Below are 19,422 nucleotides of genomic sequence, written 5' to 3'. Positions count from 1 at the left end.
TTTTATTTCCCTCCATTTTATTTCCCACCATTTCCAATTCACACTCTTAGACTTTAAAGCCCAATGCTTAAAGTCTTTGAAGCCCAATGCCTTTAAAGTCCAACACAAGCTATTTCTGGATATATATTAATATCGTTCTAGAATTAAACCTATCGTTCAGGGTAAAGTCTTTTTAGGACTTGGGATAAATCCCTCCAGGTCAAGGTTGAAGCAGTTGGCTCAGACCATTGATTCTAATTCTAAAACAAGTTAGCCTGTCCTCGTCTGAACTTTTATAAAAAAACGATCTCGTTAAGTTATGTCACTAAGTTAAAATGAAAATATTTAGATTAAAAAGAGTTTTTAAAAAGAGAAATGTGTTATTTTTTTCGAAAATACAAAAAGAAAAGTGTTAGATAAAATGGGGACACAATGAGTCCTAGTAATGGAAAGTGTTTCTGCAATCAAAAATCAAAATCACATTAATATTATTGAGTATTACATGCCACCAAGCCACCACCAAAAATCTTTCCCCCGATGTTTTTTTTTTTTAAAAAAAAAAAGTAATGAGTTACATTGACCTATGATTTACATTGGGTTAGAAATTCCATTTTAATTTTTTTCTAACCATTTGGTATGCGGATCTCACTGACCTGACTAATTACAAATTCACTTGTATAAGGGGAAAGCCGTCACAGCCAGAAATTTCTCCATTCATAAGGCTCAAATCCACTATTGTTGATTAAAGATAACGGGATCTCATTCATACTATCACATCACTTGAACTCAAGAGTTGTTCCAAGTAATCACCACCCAAATCTTCAAATACTATAACATTAACATTCTCTTTTTTTACTTCCCTTACTTTATTATATTTCCTCTTCCTCATAGAGTGTATCTTTTTTAAAGCCAACACAGGTGAACAACCTTCTTCTACGTAACACTTCATTCCATTAAGAGATTCCACAACTCTTTCCACTGGAAAATTCAAAATTGCCCCCGAACCTCGCGTCGATAAAGCAGCTTGATCATAAGCCAAAGCAGCAGCTTCTGCACTATCAAATGTTCCTAGCCATACCCTAATTCCATTTCTTGTTGAATCTCTTATTTCCGCAGCAAATTTCCCCCACGGCCGCCGCCTTACGCCTCTATATGTCCTTTCCTTTGAGGGTTTTGACTCAGAAACCGAGCTGAATTCCTCATAGTTACTGGAATCACGTGAACCCATAGCTAACACACTAGAACCGTCCCTAGAGGTGGTTTCTTGAGCAAGTAAACCATAGAGAAGCATCTCGTCGGAGTCGTTTACGTTGAAAGGAAGGGAAGAAGTGTTGATATTTAGATGGTAGAGCAAATTTAGAGAAGAAGAATCCATTGTTTCTATTTTTCAGAAATCTTAGTTGAATTCAAAGAAAGAGTTTTAGTAGTAGTCCGTTATGTGGAGAAAGTTGTTGAAGATTGGTCCTCTTTTATAGTCTTAAGTCGGACGGGCCCACTATATGAAAATCTAGAAAGAATATAAATTTTTATATATAAGGTGTGACAGACTGACAGTAATATTACTAGAAAGAAAAAAGAAAATAAAATGCTACCTCCGTTTAAATTTAGTTGAGCATATTTGACTAGCAACAACTAGAGTTTACGAAAGAAAACAATATTTTTGAAGTTTGTGGCCTTAATATGTAATAGTAGCATTTATGAGAGTATAAAAACTTATAATTAAGAGTAACATGAAAGTTTAAATTAAATTATGTTCATATTTAAAAATAAAACAATTTTTTGCAATAGACTGAAAAGAAAATAAGGCAACATAAATGAAAGCGAAGGGAGTAACAAAAAAAAAAAAGGAGTAGTGCTACGAAAAAATATTTGACAGCAAATGTTTGAAATTTAAGAAAGAAATAAAAACTTTTGAAATTTGTTGGTAAGACTATAAAAACTTATTATTAAAGATAATATGAGAAGTTTAAGTTAAATAATATTTTTATTCAGAAATAAATTATTTTTTCTTGGCATAAAATTAAAAAGAAATAAAGTCACATAAACAAGATTAGAGGGAGTGAGAGTGGCAATAAGAAAGGGAGAAATTAAAAACAGTGCTAAGAAAAAATATTTGAGGGTGAAAAGGACAGAAGAAAAAGAAGTGACCAAGGAGGATGTTTTGGGTTTATTTTATGGCTTTAATATAATTAATTTAGAGATAATTAGACACGTGTGTGAATTGCACACGTGGGTCAATCAAGGCCGCCAGATCAAACAAGTCTTGAATGACTTCGGCAACCAAGAAGTTCTATTGACCTTTCTTATTGTTCTTTTGAATTTAACTTTTAGAGACTGCAATATATTAATATATTTTTTAAACTTTTCAAAAATATACCGTCTAACACAATACATTGCATCCGCATAATCATAATTTTTTAATTTATACCACGATAATTGATACTTTTTGTAACAATATCTTGTACATTATTATATACAATACCTATATAAACAATGCCTTTATCTTATATAAAAGTGTATAAAAATATATATAAGTGTAACCTTGCTAATTATATTGACAAACTACTTCAATTTCTAGTTACAAATCTTGTTCAACCTGTCCAAATCTCCATCGAATGATTTCAAATTTTGTGGACAACCTTCTAAGACTATTTCAACAGTTCTAAACAACATTCACTCTAAAATTCTCACAAAAATCAAATTTGAAATTCAATTTACTTATTCAAGCTTATTCTATAGTCTTACCATGCATGTTATAGTTTGACAAAGTACAAATTATATGTAGTCGTGTTATTAAGGAGGACTTGCAAAGGAATGAAGGTTATGTGAGCACCATGAAGGAGAAAATACTAGTAGAAAGAGTTTTCCCGGGTTGTTTTTGTTAGGCAACGTGTATTAATCAAAATCAACACTGTTAAGGAAAAACAAGAGGAAGAAGAAATAGAATAAATAATTCCGAGTTCACAATTTGCTTGTGTGTCCTTAAGGAATTTTAACCCCCTCACAGTTGCCAAGGTAATGGATTAAATCCTTCCAGGATAAAACGGAATAAACCTTCCTGCGACAGTGGCAATACTAGAAGCAGGATACCAACGAACTCAAAGAGCGGAGAGAATCACACTTACAATTTTCAAAGGAACAAGAAAGCTCAAGACTTTTTGGATTAATGAACTTGCAGAGAGAGGGAAAGTGATTTTGTAGTTTCTGAATTTCTGAGTTTTTAGAATGGAAGCCATGCCTGAATTTATAGGCAATTGTTGGTTTTGTGAAAAGGTATGGTGTCTGTTCACTGTGGACAGACATCTGATAGGAATATACGTTCTTTTAACGTTACTTATTAAACTGGGTCAACTAGTTTAACCAAATAAACCGGGTCAGTTTTTGAAGCCCAACCCAGTCCATTTAATTTCCCACCATTACCAATTCACACTACTCATCTTTAAAGCCCAATGGCTTAAAAGTCCAACAGTTTTCCCGCTGCCTTAGTCGGAATAGCAGTCGATATTATTTTAGAAAAATAAGTAATAAAATTACAATCATTTTTCGACTACTTCAGTCGCAAATTTAGTCGCATTAGTGAGTGACTATTTAATATTCAGTCGCAAATTTCGATCACAAATTAACAGTTTATTAGTAGTGAGATGATTAAATAAAAAATAATATATTAGAATCAATTGTATATTTAACGAAAAATAGTGTATAATTGAAGAGAGAAAAAATTATACAGGTGATGCCAATAAGTTCAAGATTTATTTAGTCATATTGTTAATACGTTTACTTTAGAAATTATATATGTGACACTACTAGAAATTCGGCAAAAACCCAAAAAATCGGCCAAAAAACCAATCAAAGTCGGTCAGTTTTCAAAATATTTTATTTTTTAATTTTTTTTTACGAAACCGACCAGCTTTGGTCGGTTTTCTTTGGCGCAAAAATGCGAAAAACTATTTTTGAGTCCTGATCACGCTCAACTGAGTCTCACAAAAGACTAAGCGGGCGTTGCAAATATAATCTGAGTATTATAGCCCAGAGTCGAACCACAGGGAATTAACCTATCAATTACTACTGTCGGATTCACTAAATTCACACAATCTGTTTTCCCAAACTTTCTGATTCACAATGGTTGATTTTCTAACAACTAAAGACTAAAAGTAATTAATACTGAAAATTAACTAAACTTGATGTGTAAACAGTAGAAATAAGGTCTAAGGCAATGGTTTTCCCCGTTGGTAATTTCCTTGGTTGTATATGTCTTATAACTACGATTTAGTTGTCTCTAACAATCATGAACGCTCAAGCTATCATAATTCTTTCTCAAGTAATTATGATAATCTACTAGACGCACTCTCTCAAGCTACGCTAGCTAATTTCATAATACAGTTCACTTAGATTGCACCCGGGGTTTCGTTATCTCTAATCCAACCCCTAAACCCTCGGTTATGGCTTTCGTCTATACTCCGGGAGTGATGTTGTTCATACAATCACCTAAATATGCACTCTCTCTCAAGTAGATACATAATAAATAGGGACGGATAATTGAGGGCCCTTTCAACTAATCCACAATCAAAACATAGATGAACAACTAGAGATTAACAACCAAATCCAATTATATTAATAAAACAACCAAGTCATCCTTAACGGGTTCCACCAAAACCTTAGATTAAGGTTTTTAGCTACTCATAACAATGGGGAAATAAACTACTAAAAGATTCATAATCGTAAATTGCAAGAAAAATAAAGAAGAATAAGAGTAATGATACATGTACCTGTGCTGCTACGCCCAATGGGCCAACAAAATACCTGTGCAACAAAATGCACAGCAAGTGTAGCATGAGTACGAAAACAACATGTACTCAGTAAGTATCCCGCCTAATCTCGAAGAAGTAGAGACGAGATGGCAACTTCGACACTTACTAATGGTCAAATAATAATATTATTAAAGCGGTGACTCACGAATTTATTAAGGACAGCAGTAGATTCAAATGAATTACTAAACAGGTAAAAGTCCCTTTTTATTAAAAGTCTCCGGATTCATAATCCATTAATTAACAATTATCTCAAGTCGGGGAAAGCAGATATTAGTATCAACAAATATCACAACAAGCAATACAAGCATGCGCAACTCATGCCGAGGTCGTACGGCTCGATCCAACAATATTTAAAATGTGCACTGCCGAGGGTCGAGCGGCCAGAACCATAGATGCATCTATTACCCCGCTCGCGAATCATACATGCGACGCGGTCAAATTTAAATAAACAATCACCCATTAGCAAATTAAGAATTAAGAATTTTACGGGGAATATTTATCCCATTAGAAGCCAATTCTCTTTTAATGATTTGAGGAACAAGTTTAATCCTCTTACAAATTTACTTACCAATTCGATAGGATTTAAGAAATTCAACTGTCAATAAGATTGCAATTATTCCAAGTATAGCATGCTTTTTGGGTCCTAGACTACCCGGACTTACACATATTAGTAGCTACACATGGACTCTGGTCACCTCGTGCTTACGTAGCCCCCACAAATAGGAGCACAAAACCAATAATTTCACCTATGGGGACAATTCCCTCTCACAAGGTTAGAAAGGAAACTCACCCCGCTCCGAAGATCCATAACCGGCATTCCACGCCCTTCCGAAGACTTGAATCGATGATAAATACTCCCAAAACTAGCCAATGATTATGCAAATTCATTAATATACGATAAACTACTCATATTAATCAAATTTATAACAATTCCTAACCCCCGATCAAAAGGTTGACAAAGACGCCCTCGGGCCCACTTGCCCAGATTCCGAATTTTTTTGAAGATTAAGCTTACCCATGACTCCATGAACTCAAATATATGATTTTCTCTTAATTCCATAGCCAAAATCGTGGTCAAATTCCAAGAATATCAATTTTCTAGGTTTTCCCTCTAAACTCCAATTTTCACTAATTTCCCATGATTTTCCATGTTAAAATCTAGATATAATCCAAGTAATTAACTTTCAATAGGTGGGAATCACTTACCATGACATGGATGATGAAAATGGAGCTCCAAAATCGCTCCTAGGTCGGCTCCCATGGAGGAAATGAGATGAAATGAGCCAAACCCATTTCTTTACACTTATACACTGCCCAGACGACTCTTCTTCGCATTCGCGAGACACCCGTCACGTTCGCGAAGAAGAAAATTCCAAAAAACCATTTTTCAAACTCTTCTCAGACAGCCTCTAGTATAATGGCCATAACTTTTCGTACAAAACTCCAAATGCTAAATAATGTACCTTTCTAAAAACTAGACACAAAGGGCTACAACGTTCAGTTTTGGGTCATCTCCAAATTCTTTATAGATTGCAAGATATGAGCCTCCGGAGTCAGACCTGTGCAACAGAGATTTCGTTCTTTGCGAACGCGATGTCCTCTTCGCGAACGCGAAGAACAAAGTCCCTGAAGCCAAATCCATCTCGGTGAACGCGAGAGGATCCTCCCGAACGCGAAGAACAACACCAGATACCAGCATCAGCTATTGCAAAACAGCCCGAAATGATCCGAAACTACCCCGAAACACACCCGAGGCCCCCGGGACCCCATCCAATCACACCAACCAGTCCCATAACATAACACGGACCTGCTTGAGGCCTCAAATCACATCAAACAACGCTAAAACCATAAATCGCACTCCAATTCAAGGTTAATGAACTTTAGAATTTCAAACTTCTACATTTGATGCCGAAACCTATCAAATCACGTCCGATTAACCTCAAATTTTGCACACAAGTCATATTCGACATTACGGACCTACTCCAACTTCCGGAATCGGAATCCGACCCTGATATCAAAAAGCCCACTTCCGGTCAAACTCCTCAGAAACATTCAAATTTCTATCTTTAGCCAAATGACTCCAAAATGACCCACGGACCTCCGAATTCACTTCCGATCGCGCTTCCAACTCCAGAATCACCATATGGAGCTACTCCCAGGGTCGGAATCCCAAACGGACATCGATAACACTGAAATTCACTTCAACCCAAACTTATGAAATTTCTTCCAAAATGCAACCTTCCACAACAGGCGCCAAAATACTCACGGGTCACCCAAAACCCGATCCGGGCATACGCCCAAGTCCAAAATTATCATACAAACCTACTGGAACCTTTAGATCCCGATTCTGAGGTAGTTTACTCTGAAATCTAATCCTAGTCAATTCTCTCAACTTAATGCTTCCGAAATGAGAATTTTCTCTCCAAGTCAACTGCGAACTTCCCGAAATTTGATTCCGACCATGCGTACAAGTCATAATGCTTGAATTGAAGTTGCTCATGGCCTCAAACTGCTGAACAACGCGCTAGGGCTCAAAATGGCCGGTCGGGTCGTTACAAGTCTAATCATTGATTTCTCTCTATTCGATTGTATTCATTGTTGAGTACTCAATATCAGTTGTGCATCGATGGCTTGTGATGTCATGGATGAGGTACGAGATAGTTTTCTGTGTTGTGAAGGTAGGACAATCTAAAGGACTTGACGCCATGTTTAGGCTGTAGCTTTGGCTTTACAGATTCAATTGTGTGAGTATGTGATTTTGGGACTCTTACATTCGATAGTGTCCCTAGTGGTGGGATTTTTTGTGAGTGGCAAGATAGCTATGTGATGTGAATTATGTGACTTTAGATAGTTTGGATGTGATGAGAAAGATTTGTTTGAGATGCAAAATGAATATGAATATTTGATTATAATCTTGATCTGCAATACAGTCTTGAGATTTGGTGTTGATGGACCTTTTAGTTGTTCATTAGTGGAATGAAATGGATTTTTATATCTTGTTGACTAGTGTAGAATCGGGAAGATGAATTGGTCACATAGAGGTTGTAACCGTGGTAAGGTCATAGAAGATATTTAATGGAGGCTACAAGTGGCTTATCTCATGTGAGAAGACTTGAGGTTGTATTATTTCTTATGAGGTTCCTATGAAGAGTTTTCCTTCCACCCGATGGAATGTATGTACTACAATGAGAGTTCAAATCGCTCGAGGATGTTGGTGCAACTGTCACATGGATGGGTATGCATTTGGATAGATAATTGGGGAAGTGTTATGATTAATGCTACATGAGTTTATGAGGAATTCAGTTGTGTAACAGTACGAGATCATGGTAGTTATGAAGGAAAAGTAATATGGATTATTGGATGATGTGATTATGGCTTTGATCCAAGTGGGCGAGACTACCATCGTTGATCGGGTCATATAGGCTTGTGTTGTCGTGATTCCTTGACTATACACTTGTGGATTACCTATGGTTTGAGAAGGGTGACATCGAGGATGATTTGGGCAAGGAATTTGCTGGATACATGATGTACTATACATTATTGATATATAGATATTATGGAATAACTCAGGTTTGATATTCTTTGTGGATATATTGTGCAAAGGTAAAGATTTACTTGGTTGCCTAAGGATGAGGTTGCTTCTTAGATGTATTGATGTGCTAATGCAGCACAAGTCATTCGATATGTATTGACTATGCATAAGGTTCTAGAGCAAAATGTATGACTCCCGAGAATGGTTCTAGTAGGTTAAGTTCCAGGATGTGATAAGGATTTTCCAGATTCCGTTGTATGGCTAAAGATTTGAGATTTGCCTCGGATTGTGCTTGGAGTATTTTTATAGCACTATTGGTTCTACGTTGTAGAATTAGAGAGATAAAGGAACAACTTCAGATTCATTGAAGGGCTCTTTAAATCAGACATTTGGATTTGATATACTTATGGGTACATGAAAGGGAATATAGTGGCTTACGGATCTTAGGATGTCGTAGTTTCATGCTGGGATCAACTGGTATGAGTTTTGCTTAAAGACCGCAGTACATTGGAAAGAAGAGGGACCCTTTGAAGGCAGATCAAAGGTAATCTAAAGAAGTTAGATTCAGCATAGCAACGACTTGTATCAACATGGTAATAGAAATAATCGAATTCTTTGGTATGATGGGCCATTGCAGTCAGTTTTGTTGTAGGACATGTGTGTTTGGCAATCGGCATGACTTGTTTGGCTTGGAGAGATTCATTTTCGATTGTGGATTATTGTGTAGGCGGATTCTTAAAGTTTGAGGAATATCATGAAGGATGTAGTGAGTCGTGTAAGCCATGGATTGCCTTGCAAAGTAGCGATTTATCTTCAGGTAGAAGGATTGGGATCATATATAGCGCATATGCTTTGAGTTGCTTATGGAGCATGGTAGTACAGATTTCTGCATCACCAAGAAAGGGATGTGTTGTAAAGGGTACCTAATATGAGGTCTGTAAATAATTTGACTCAGCGCTATGGAAATTGTGTGATGGTCAGCAATTGAGGTTTAGATTTTAGTTGCTGTGGAGGACCTGTGGATAATGCACGTTTTGGAGATGCTCGCAGGCGTGACTTTAGAGTTGTTGTTGAGTAGGAATTTTTATTGGTATGAGAGTCTTGTACTTTTGGAGTTTAGAGATTGCCTTTCTAGAGGTGAGACTATCTCCTTTGTTATGGTCAGATTGCATGTGTCCTCGGTGGGTGAAATGAGAAGATTTGTGCTTGTTTGAGCTTGAGGATTATGGTATTTTGGGTGTTGTGATCTGCTTAGGTGTAGTGATGTATATTTTTGGGAATTGATGGTTTGAGGACTATGGTTCGATAGGTTGTTCGAACTATTTTGTGTGCTGGAATGATGAACAAGTTGAGTAACAACTTAGAGGCTCAAGGATTTGTGTATTCTATGCATTAGGTTCCGCAAGGTTATAGTTGATCATGAGTGGTGTAGTTAATAATCAGGTTGATAACAGGTTGCATGTATATATTCGCAGTTGAGGCCAGTGGTTTAGAGTTCTCTTGTGTATTCATGAGTGAGAGTTAGAATGAGTCACTTTGACCTTTGGAAGACTATTTAGGTATTTCAGAATAGTTTGAATCGGTTTGGGGGCCTATTCGTAGACCTAATAAGAATGTGTATTTTACACTGAATAGGATTTTCTTACTCAATGCAACATTTGCTATGTGTTTGTCATCAGGCAGAATTGGTCTTATTCAAGCCCTGATATGTTTCGTGTGTTGCTCTCTTATAATATGATGAGTTGTGATAGTCATGCATGTTGTGGTCCTGTTTAGGCCTCATGGCGATATATGAGAAGATGACTCTTGAAATGTTTATTTGTTTATTGCACCTTATTTGTGCTTACCTTTTCCGCAATGTATTATGTTATATGTCTCCCCATGGTTATGTTTATGCACTTTACCTGCTTGCTGTTGATACACATGTGTTTGATGAGTATGATAATTATTTCTCAATGGGTGTTCCCATGTGGATAAATATGTTTAGATTGGGCATCACACCACAACAATATTACGTTGGATCGGGTTGCACGCCTGTAACGACCCAATCGTTCATTTTGTGTATTTGAGTCTCGTTCTCCTATTTTATTCTCCTCGAAGTTTCTTGTGATGTTTTGCGACTCGTAGGGATGGTTGGTTTTGTCTTGTAAAGGCTTGAGAGTGAATTGAAACACTTAGTTTCATCTTTGGAAGCTTAAGTTGTAAGAATTGACCAAGGTTTGAATTTTGAGCGGACGGCCTTGGATTGGTAATTTGATGGTTCCAATAGATTCATATGGTGATTTTGGACTTGGATGTATGTTCAGATTTGGTTTTGGATGTTCCTAGAAGGTTTTGGATCTATTTTCGAAAATTTACAAAGAATTTGAAGAATTGGAGAGTTTGTAGGTTTGACTAATAGTTGACTTCGGTGTTATTAGGCTCCCATTGGTGTTCCGAGACCTTGGATAGGTTTGTTTGGTTGAATGGAACTTGTGTTTAAAGTTTGGTTGTAATATGGAATGTCTAAGTGTGATTCAGACGTGTTTGGCGAAGTTGGAGAGTTTGGAAGTTAAGAGATGGATTTTGATCTTCGATTCTTGGTTTGATATTATTTATAGTATTTTCGGCATTTGGATAAGTTTGGATAAGGTAATAGGAATTTTTGGTATGGCTATATAGGGGCACGGATGTGTTATGGGTTGGTTTCAGACCATATTAGGATGACTTGGCATTGCTGATACCTGATAGATCACACATGCGGAGGAATGATCGTACCTGGAAAATCGCATTTGCGAGAGATGGGTCGAAGATGCGCTTGTTGGCTGGGCTGGAGGAAGGTTGTCGACGTGAGGTCATTGATGCACCTATGTGTTTGCTTCTGCGGAGGTTCCATCGTAGATGCGAGGTTTATCTTTGGGCTGGAGTTGCGCAGAAGCGCCTGTTATGTCGCGGAAGCGACATCACACCTGCGGCTTAGTAAGCGCAGGTACCAGAAAGCATGACGGGAGTTATATTTCTAGGGTTTTGCTCATTTTTTTATTATTTTGAGTTTTGGAGCTTGAGAAGAGGCGATTTTGGAAGAGACTTTCACTACTACTTTGAGGGCAAGTGATTTCCACTTGATTTTGATTATATATCTTAATTCCCCATAGATTCATACTCTTGAATCATGGAATTTTGAAGAGACATTTGGCGGTTTTGTCTAAAATTTAAGAGAGAGTAATTTGGGGATTTGAGAGTTGATTTAGACCCGATTTTTTGAATCTAATAATATATTCGGACTTGTGGGTTATGGGTAATCGGGATCTACCCCTTGACTCAAGGTTTCACCATGTGGGCTGGGGTTGACTTTTGTTGACTTTTAGAGATTTGATTAAAGGTTGAAGATTTATTGGTTGGAATTGATTCCTATGCCTTTTTTCGACGTTATTTAGTTGTATTTGACTAGGTTCAAGTTGTTTGGAAGTCGATTGAGAGGAAAAGCTATTTGGAAGATTGAAGTTGTTACGAACTTGAGGTAAGTCTCTTGTCTATCCTTGTAAGAGGGAATTGTCACCATATGTGATCTATTTTCTATTTGTTGCATGATTTAGGTGCCATGTATATGCAAGGTGACGAGCATATATCCGTAGTTGGGTTATGACCCTATGGACAAAGTTAGGCTTATGATATGCCTTATTTGGACTTTATGAATTATTTATTCATATTTCTTTAATTCTATGACTACGTGATAAATCTTAATCATGATTAGAAGCCATGCTAGAGTTGATCATAGGATAAAAGTTCCATTTAGCGCCTCAAGGTTTCTTTCACGGTGTTGGGCTTTCTATTTAGCCATAGTCATATAATTGTCCTACTTGATTTATTATTTGTTGGCTTTTGCTTCTTTTCTCGTATTGATGTCATGATCAAACTTAAAATGTTAAATAAACAAATTGAACTATCATGAAAGTTGGAATATGTGACTAGCCATAACGTCTCTTATTCGTATTAATATTTATCCACTTGTTTTATTATTGTATCCTGGTGCGCCCTTATTATATCACAAGCATCGTCCTTAGTTATAGAGTTGAATATCATGAAAGGTTGGGAATTTGGGCATCAAGGACCTTGTGAGCATATATTAATTATTGATGATATAGTATGAATTGGGTTGCACGCCGCAATGATATTATGTGTGAATCGGGTTACAAGCTGCAATAGTAATATGATTGGATCTGGTTGCACACAACAACATTATTATTGTTAGTTAGTTAACTATTATGTATATTGGTGGTAAAATATTTAAAAAAAAATAATTATCCACCCATATTATCCATTAAAAATGAGTTGGATAATCAACTTTTTTAAAACATGTCAAATATGGATAAGAACCATATTATCCACTTAGAAAATAGATAACCAATGGACAACTAATGAGTTTAACTTTTATATTTGTAAAGCCTCAATTTGGGGATTCCTCAAGTTTGGGAGACTAAGAATTTTCCCAAAATTGATCATATTCAAGAAGTTATGGATAATATGGATATCCATATTATCCGCCGGTTAACCCATTTTCTATTTGTATTAAATACTAGATGAAGCATGCCCGTGCTGAGCATGGGCCCAACAAAGTGGTGCTGCGACAACCAATCAAAAAATAAAAAGGTGCTGCGGAATAAAAAGGTGCTGCGGAAATGTATGTAGTTGTTTACACTACATACGTACAAAATTTCATATCCCAATTGACAGGCATAAAGTGTATTGCAAGAACTTTGCATTATCGAAAAATGTTTCCTCCTTTGTATTTGCCCTCAAGAATCAAAAGAAGATACGTCATAAAATAAAAACAAAAGAGAAAGTTTCCCTAAACAGATATGTACAATTATTTTAGTAGACATTTTTAGTTTCTTTCCAGCGCGGCAATTATCCTGAAAACCTTTCCTTGCTTAGAGGCATTTGGAGGCTGACGCAGCACAATCGGCAAGCAGATCGAGCCAATCCTAACCATTACAGTCAGGAGGCGTGCGGGTGTGACATCCTGGACATGTAAAGCTTATTGCTTTCCGAATATCAATTTCGTTGAAGAATCATATTGGGTTCTCTCCATCTCCAATTCTGCCTTAACAAAATACTACAGATCAATAAGCACAGTTGAAAAGTCAACCGTTATCTTCCTATACTGCAAAAGAAGCTGCAAATTTTTCTAATATGCTGCTCTTTTGCGTGTCAATATTTGAAGTACGAACTTGTCACTAATTGCTATAGCACCTACTAAAAATTAAATTTTTCATTTCCCTTTAGTACAATAAAAGTGAGAGAACTACTTTCATTTATTTTCAGAAAGAAACTAACATAAATCTTAAGTTTCATACCACAAATTGATACCAAAATTTTCTTAAACATTGAGATGGTACAAGATTGATACAACCAATAAGGAATCGTACGTAAATCTCTAAGAAACCCATGAAGAGAATGCTTCCTGAACAAGTATTTGCAGAAAGTAAATTGAGAGTTCTGAGAATAGAGAGGAAGAAGAGTAATTTCATTCGATAAAATCCAAATCTACAAAGCCCTCAACTATATACTGTGATTAGGCAATTAACGACTCTCAACAGACTAACCCCTCCCGTAACTGACTAACTAATTCATCATTAACCCTGTAGTGTTTGACAACTATACCCCTCACTTATTACTCAATTGACAATTTGCTGGAAGAAGTGCATGTATTGATCCAGTCGTTGCAATTATTAAAAACAAATGTAGTGGTCCTATATATAGCACATAAAAGCAGCAATCTAGACAACTAATCATCAAATATGAGAAATGAGAAGCAATTTTGTTTCTTTGCTACATATTGTTGAGGTCTGGTCATTCACTGAATGACAAGGGCTATTATATTAACAGAAAGCCATCGTGCATCAACTTTGGGCAAGAGAAGCAAGAGTTGACATGTCCATATAAATGACAAAATTAAGTTTGTGTCAGCTGCATTCTCTGCACAAAGAGTATATCCTACTTCTTTTTTAAGTGTCATATGGGAAATCTGATATTGTTTGCTGAACATGATCGGTTAATGCATCTCCAACACTACTGCTATCTTAGAAATTGTAAGCAATACAAACTATAACCACAGTGAGGCCTAGATCATGTTAGAAATTGCCCTGAATTTCTAATCTATTAGGACTCTCTTTCTTGAAGGAATGGAAAAAGACTTCTAAAAGGATTAAATCTCCTTAATATGTCTTATCCTTTTCTTGGAAGACAAGTTTTGCACATCATTAAATTAAGGATCTCTGCTTCTCACAAGTGCACAAAAAAAATATCCACAATGTAGTCATTAAAGAGTTTTGTTAGAGGGAGATTTTTCTCTCCATAGTTTTTCTTCTTTTATATTAGTTTTATCATATGTAGATCAATTTACCAAACAATTATAAACTATTATGCTTAGTTTAGTATATTTTTCTTTTGTTGTCTGATTTATCGTCCACCAAGCTTTGTATTGTTAGTTTCCGCATGCACCATGTTATTTTGACCCCAACAAATCAAGATGTGTGCATGTAAAATTTGATTCTGCACCAAAAGATTGTACCATTTCTTCCAATTATTTCCTTCTCAACTAAGGCTAAATCATAATATGAGCAGTTGGAAATATCTCAAAAAATGCGAGAGAATTGATATCCTTCAAGTAGAATAAGTCATGTCCTTTTCAATTGAAACCAAGACAGATTCTAGGCACCTAATTTGGAAAATTAACATTAGGATATTTCATAACTTTAGGAAGAGGCTAGATAACGTTCTTGACATCTATAGTGAAAGAAAATCTTAATTTAGAGAACCTTGTTTCATGTTGCAAAAATAAGATATAATTTCTTTAATTTAGAGAACCTTGTTTCATGTTTCCCATAATTAAAACCGAGGGAAATATACCATGTCCAATGCTCCTATATTAAAACTATCTTAGTAACAAGGTAAATTTTTAGTTTAATCAAGTTAAAGTGCACAGTTGGGAAGATCAAATCATAGTCTGCAATTTTATAGCACATGAGAGTTCTTTGAGGGAGTCAACTACTTATCGTACCTGGAATTATTTCACTTGAATCCTTTTTACTTTTATGAGGCAAACAGAGTAGAACAACATTGAAACACGATTAATAAGAAAGTAATACTTGCCTTTTTTACTGTAATGAGGCAAACAAAGTAGAAAAATAAAATGCTTACATTAAAATGCAGCACGAAGTTAACCATACATCAGTCATGAAAATTAAGATAACTGATATAATATGTTAATAATGCATTCTTGCTATTCATAGTGGCAGCAACATAAGCAAGTAAAGGGTGAAAACGATAACCAAATGAATAGCTCAATTCAAGATGCATATCTATATCTTGCCTTTAGGCAAACCTACAATAGTGCTATTATCTCCATTTTAATTAAAAAGGTAAAATATGAAGCAAAAAACAAACAAAAATACAAATGCAAATATAGAATAACGAAACTATAATAATCAAAGTGTGAATTTAAGATGAAGACCATGATGCTAATAGCTATTTCAGTGTTATAAACAGTTGTCATAGTCATACATTGGGATATTCCTTGTCCCTTTTGTTTAGCTTCTAACTGCATTTATTTTCGTTATATATTTTTTATAAGGTTAGCTTCTACGATTGTTATTCATGGCATATCAATCACAAATCTCAAATGTCCAATGTTCAATCACTAAACAAACTATTAAAAATTAAGGCCCCTTTGAATGTACAGATATTTATGAATTATTGATGAATTTTTGTGTGCTTGCACATCTATTTCTCTTTGACCCATATATTCTTTCTTTTTAGGCTTTTTTTTAGATGAAAGATCCATCTCACATGCAAAATTTATTTAACAGAGAAGATCTTCAATTAGTGCTGATCCACAAAACATAAAGCAGACTAAATGGAACAGTTCTGCATAGAGTTTAAAACAAGAAATTTTACTCTTCTCCACCAAATCAAGCAAAAATAACACGTGTGGAATTCAGCCAAAAAATCAAAGTAAACATAAAACAATACAACTCCAATGATCGTAAAAGAGATGCAAGAAAAATACAGAAGAGACCAACTATACTAAAAAGTTAAGAAAAGCAACAACGGCAAGAAAGCTACAACACAAACAATAGTGAAATCGTAAAGCAGGTAATGAAGGAAAAAAGAAAATTAAAAGAAATATGAAATATGCATCACAAATAAAAGGGAAAAAAGAAGCAAAATTCCAGTGCAACAAATAACAAAAAAAGAAAAACAAATTAAAAAGAGAGTAAATACTAACCTGAACATTGTGAGACCCAACAGAGACGCTAGAGAATTCTAGATGAAGAAGAACGATAAAGAATTTGAGAGTTCGATGAGGTGGCTAGCCAATAAGAGGACACATCTATTATAAGTTATGAAAAGTCAAAATGCCCTCACATGGTCGACCATCTTTGCTTTTCTATATAATAGAAATATGTGTTGGGACAGATATTATATCTATTTTTTGCATTACCCATTTTTGACCCCCCAACATCCCACCCGACCTGCCTGTTTTCTGCCCCTATTTATGTAAATGAGCATAGTCCTACATGGAATATGAGTAGTGTAGGTATTGTGTATTGTTATACATAGAGGTACTTGTATTATAGTTAATATACATGAATAATATATTTTCTCATACTTTCTCACATGGTATCAGAGCAACTAGTGAGAAATCCCCATTGTGCGGTAACCAACGAGTCTGTGATAGTCACTGCGCCTGTATTCTGGTGAATTTCAGGTTGTTTTTTTTGCGTCATCCCTTCTCCGGTGGATTTTTTACGAAAAATAACACCACCAACAGGTGCAAAATTCTCAAGTGACCAAACAGGACCCTAACCACATGTTCTCACGCGCCTCTAGAACTTCTAACGTCGCCAGCGCGTCAGACCGACGCGTCGGCGCGTGACCATTGTTCCGACCATTTTTTGGAAAAGTTTCTTCAGGAAAGTCTTCTCATCTAGTAATTCCAACCATGCCCATACTGTTTTCTTTTTATTCCGAGCAGTTTGAGATTTCTTCGACAACTACACTGATTTTTCAGCTGCTGTAGTAATTTTTTCTAGCAAATACAGTGTCTCCTTTGTCTATTTCAGTAAGTTTCAATTGATTCTTTTTGTTATTTGGTGTAAATTCAAACTACTTAGATTGGCTTTTGTTTATCGAGTTGTTGTGTAAAGGTCAAGGTGTTCAAGATCATTTAATCAAAAAGTCTAGCAAAGGAGATGAAAAGGCCAAAGTATTTTGGGAGAAGATTGATGCTCGGTTATGTAATATTCTGTGGCGATCTATTGATTCCAAGTTGATGCCCTTGTTTCCTCCATTCCAGACATGTTATTTGGTTTAGGAAAAGGCTCGCACTTTATAGACTAATGACATATCTCGTTTCTCTGATGTGAGACTGCAGATGACAATTTTAAAGAAACATGAATTAGATATGTCTACTTACTTGGGACAAGTACATGCAGTCATGAAGGAATTTGAGAAGTTGATGCCAGTTTCAGCTAGTGTTGAAAATCAACAAAAGCTGCGACAGAAGATGTTTCTAGTTCTTACTCTCGCTGGACTTCCTAATGATCTTGATTCAGTACGCAACCATATTTTGGCTAGTCCGACTGTCCCTACAGTTGATGAATTATTCTCTCGATTACTTCGCCTTGTAGCAGCACCAAGTAATCAAGTGATCTTATCACGGACACTTGACTCCTCTGTTCTCGCATCCCATACAGTGGACAATCGGGCATCTCAAACTATAAAGAATAGACGAGGAGGAGGTCGTTTTGGAAGATCTAGAACCAACTGTTCTTATTGTCATAAACTCGGACACACTCGTGAAGTATGTCATTCTTTACATGGTCGTCCACCCAAAAATTCTTATGTTGCCCAGACCGAGACTACATGTAACTAGGGATTTTCTTTATCTAAAGGGAAATATAATGAGTTCGTTCAGTATCGAGCAAGTAAGCAGACATCTCCACAAGTAGCTTTGGTTGCCCAGACTGATACTTATGTTGTTGGTAATTCTTTTGCTTGTGTTTTCCAGTCTAGTACTCTTGGACCATGGGTCATGGACTCAGGCGTTTCTGATCATATCTCTGGTAATAAATCACTTTTGTCGAATATTGTATATTCACACTCTTCCCACTGTTACTTTAGCCAATGGGTTCAAAATAGAGCAAAAAGGAGTTGGACAAGCTAATCCCCTATATTCTGCCACTCTAGATTCCGTTCTTTATGTCTCTGGCTGTCCTTTTAGTCTTGCATCTGTTAGTCTTTTGAATCGTGACCTCCATTGTAGTATATATTTAATTGATGATTCTTTTATTATGTAGGACCGCAGTACGGGACACACGATTGGCACATGGAGTGAATCAAAGGCCTTTACTATCTTAACTCGCTCAATACCTCCACGACATGGCTAGTTACAGATCCTGCAAACCTAATTTACAGACGTTTAGGACATCCGAGTTTATCCAAGTTTCAGAAGATGGTGCCTAGATTTCCTAATTTGTCTATATTAGATTGTGAGTCGTGTCAGCTTGGGAAACATACCCGAGCCTCCTTTTCGCGTAGTGTTGAGACTCATGTAGAGTCTGTTTTCTCTTTGGTTTATTTTGATATATGGGATCCTAGTAGAGTTATTTCAACCTTGGGATTTTTTTTATTTTGTTAGTTTTATTGATGATTATTCAAGATGTACTTTGATTTTCTTAATGAAAGACCGTTCTGAGTTGTTTTCTATATTCTAGAATTTTTGTGCTGAAATGAAAAATCAATTTAGTGTTTCTATTAACACTTTCCGCAGTGATAATGCCTTAAAATATTATCCTCTCAGTTTCAGCAATTTATGACTTCTCAAGGAATTATTCATTAAACATCTTGTCTTTATACCCTTCAGCAAAATGGGGTTGCAGAGTGAAAGAATATGTACCTTACTAAGACTGCTCGCACACTTCTCATTGAATCTCATGTTTCATTGCATTTTTGGGGCGATGCAGTTCTCACAGCATGTTATTTAATTAATCAGATGCCTTCATCTCTCATCTAGAATCAGATTCCGTATTATTTTCCCAGTCACCCTTCGTGTTTTTG

At 36.0% G+C, this 19,422-nt stretch overlaps 1 protein-coding gene across 1 annotated transcript; it reads right to left on the bottom strand.

Annotated features, from left to right (window-relative positions):
• Nucleotides 571–1,395, bottom strand: LOC109234972 (ethylene-responsive transcription factor 1B-like). Its single transcript, XM_019401002.1, has one exon. The coding sequence runs from the start codon at nucleotides 1,352–1,354 to the stop codon at nucleotides 743–745; it is 612 nt and encodes a 203-aa protein (XP_019256547.1). The 5' UTR covers nucleotides 1,355–1,395; the 3' UTR covers nucleotides 571–742.

Source organism: Nicotiana attenuata, chromosome 11, assembly GCF_001879085.1.
Source record: "Nicotiana attenuata strain UT chromosome 11, NIATTr2, whole genome shotgun sequence".
In the NCBI taxonomy this organism is placed as follows: domain Eukaryota; kingdom Viridiplantae; phylum Streptophyta; class Magnoliopsida; order Solanales; family Solanaceae; genus Nicotiana; species Nicotiana attenuata.
The sequence above is the reverse complement of the archived record's forward strand: the minus strand, read 5'-3'. Positions and strand labels throughout refer to the sequence as shown.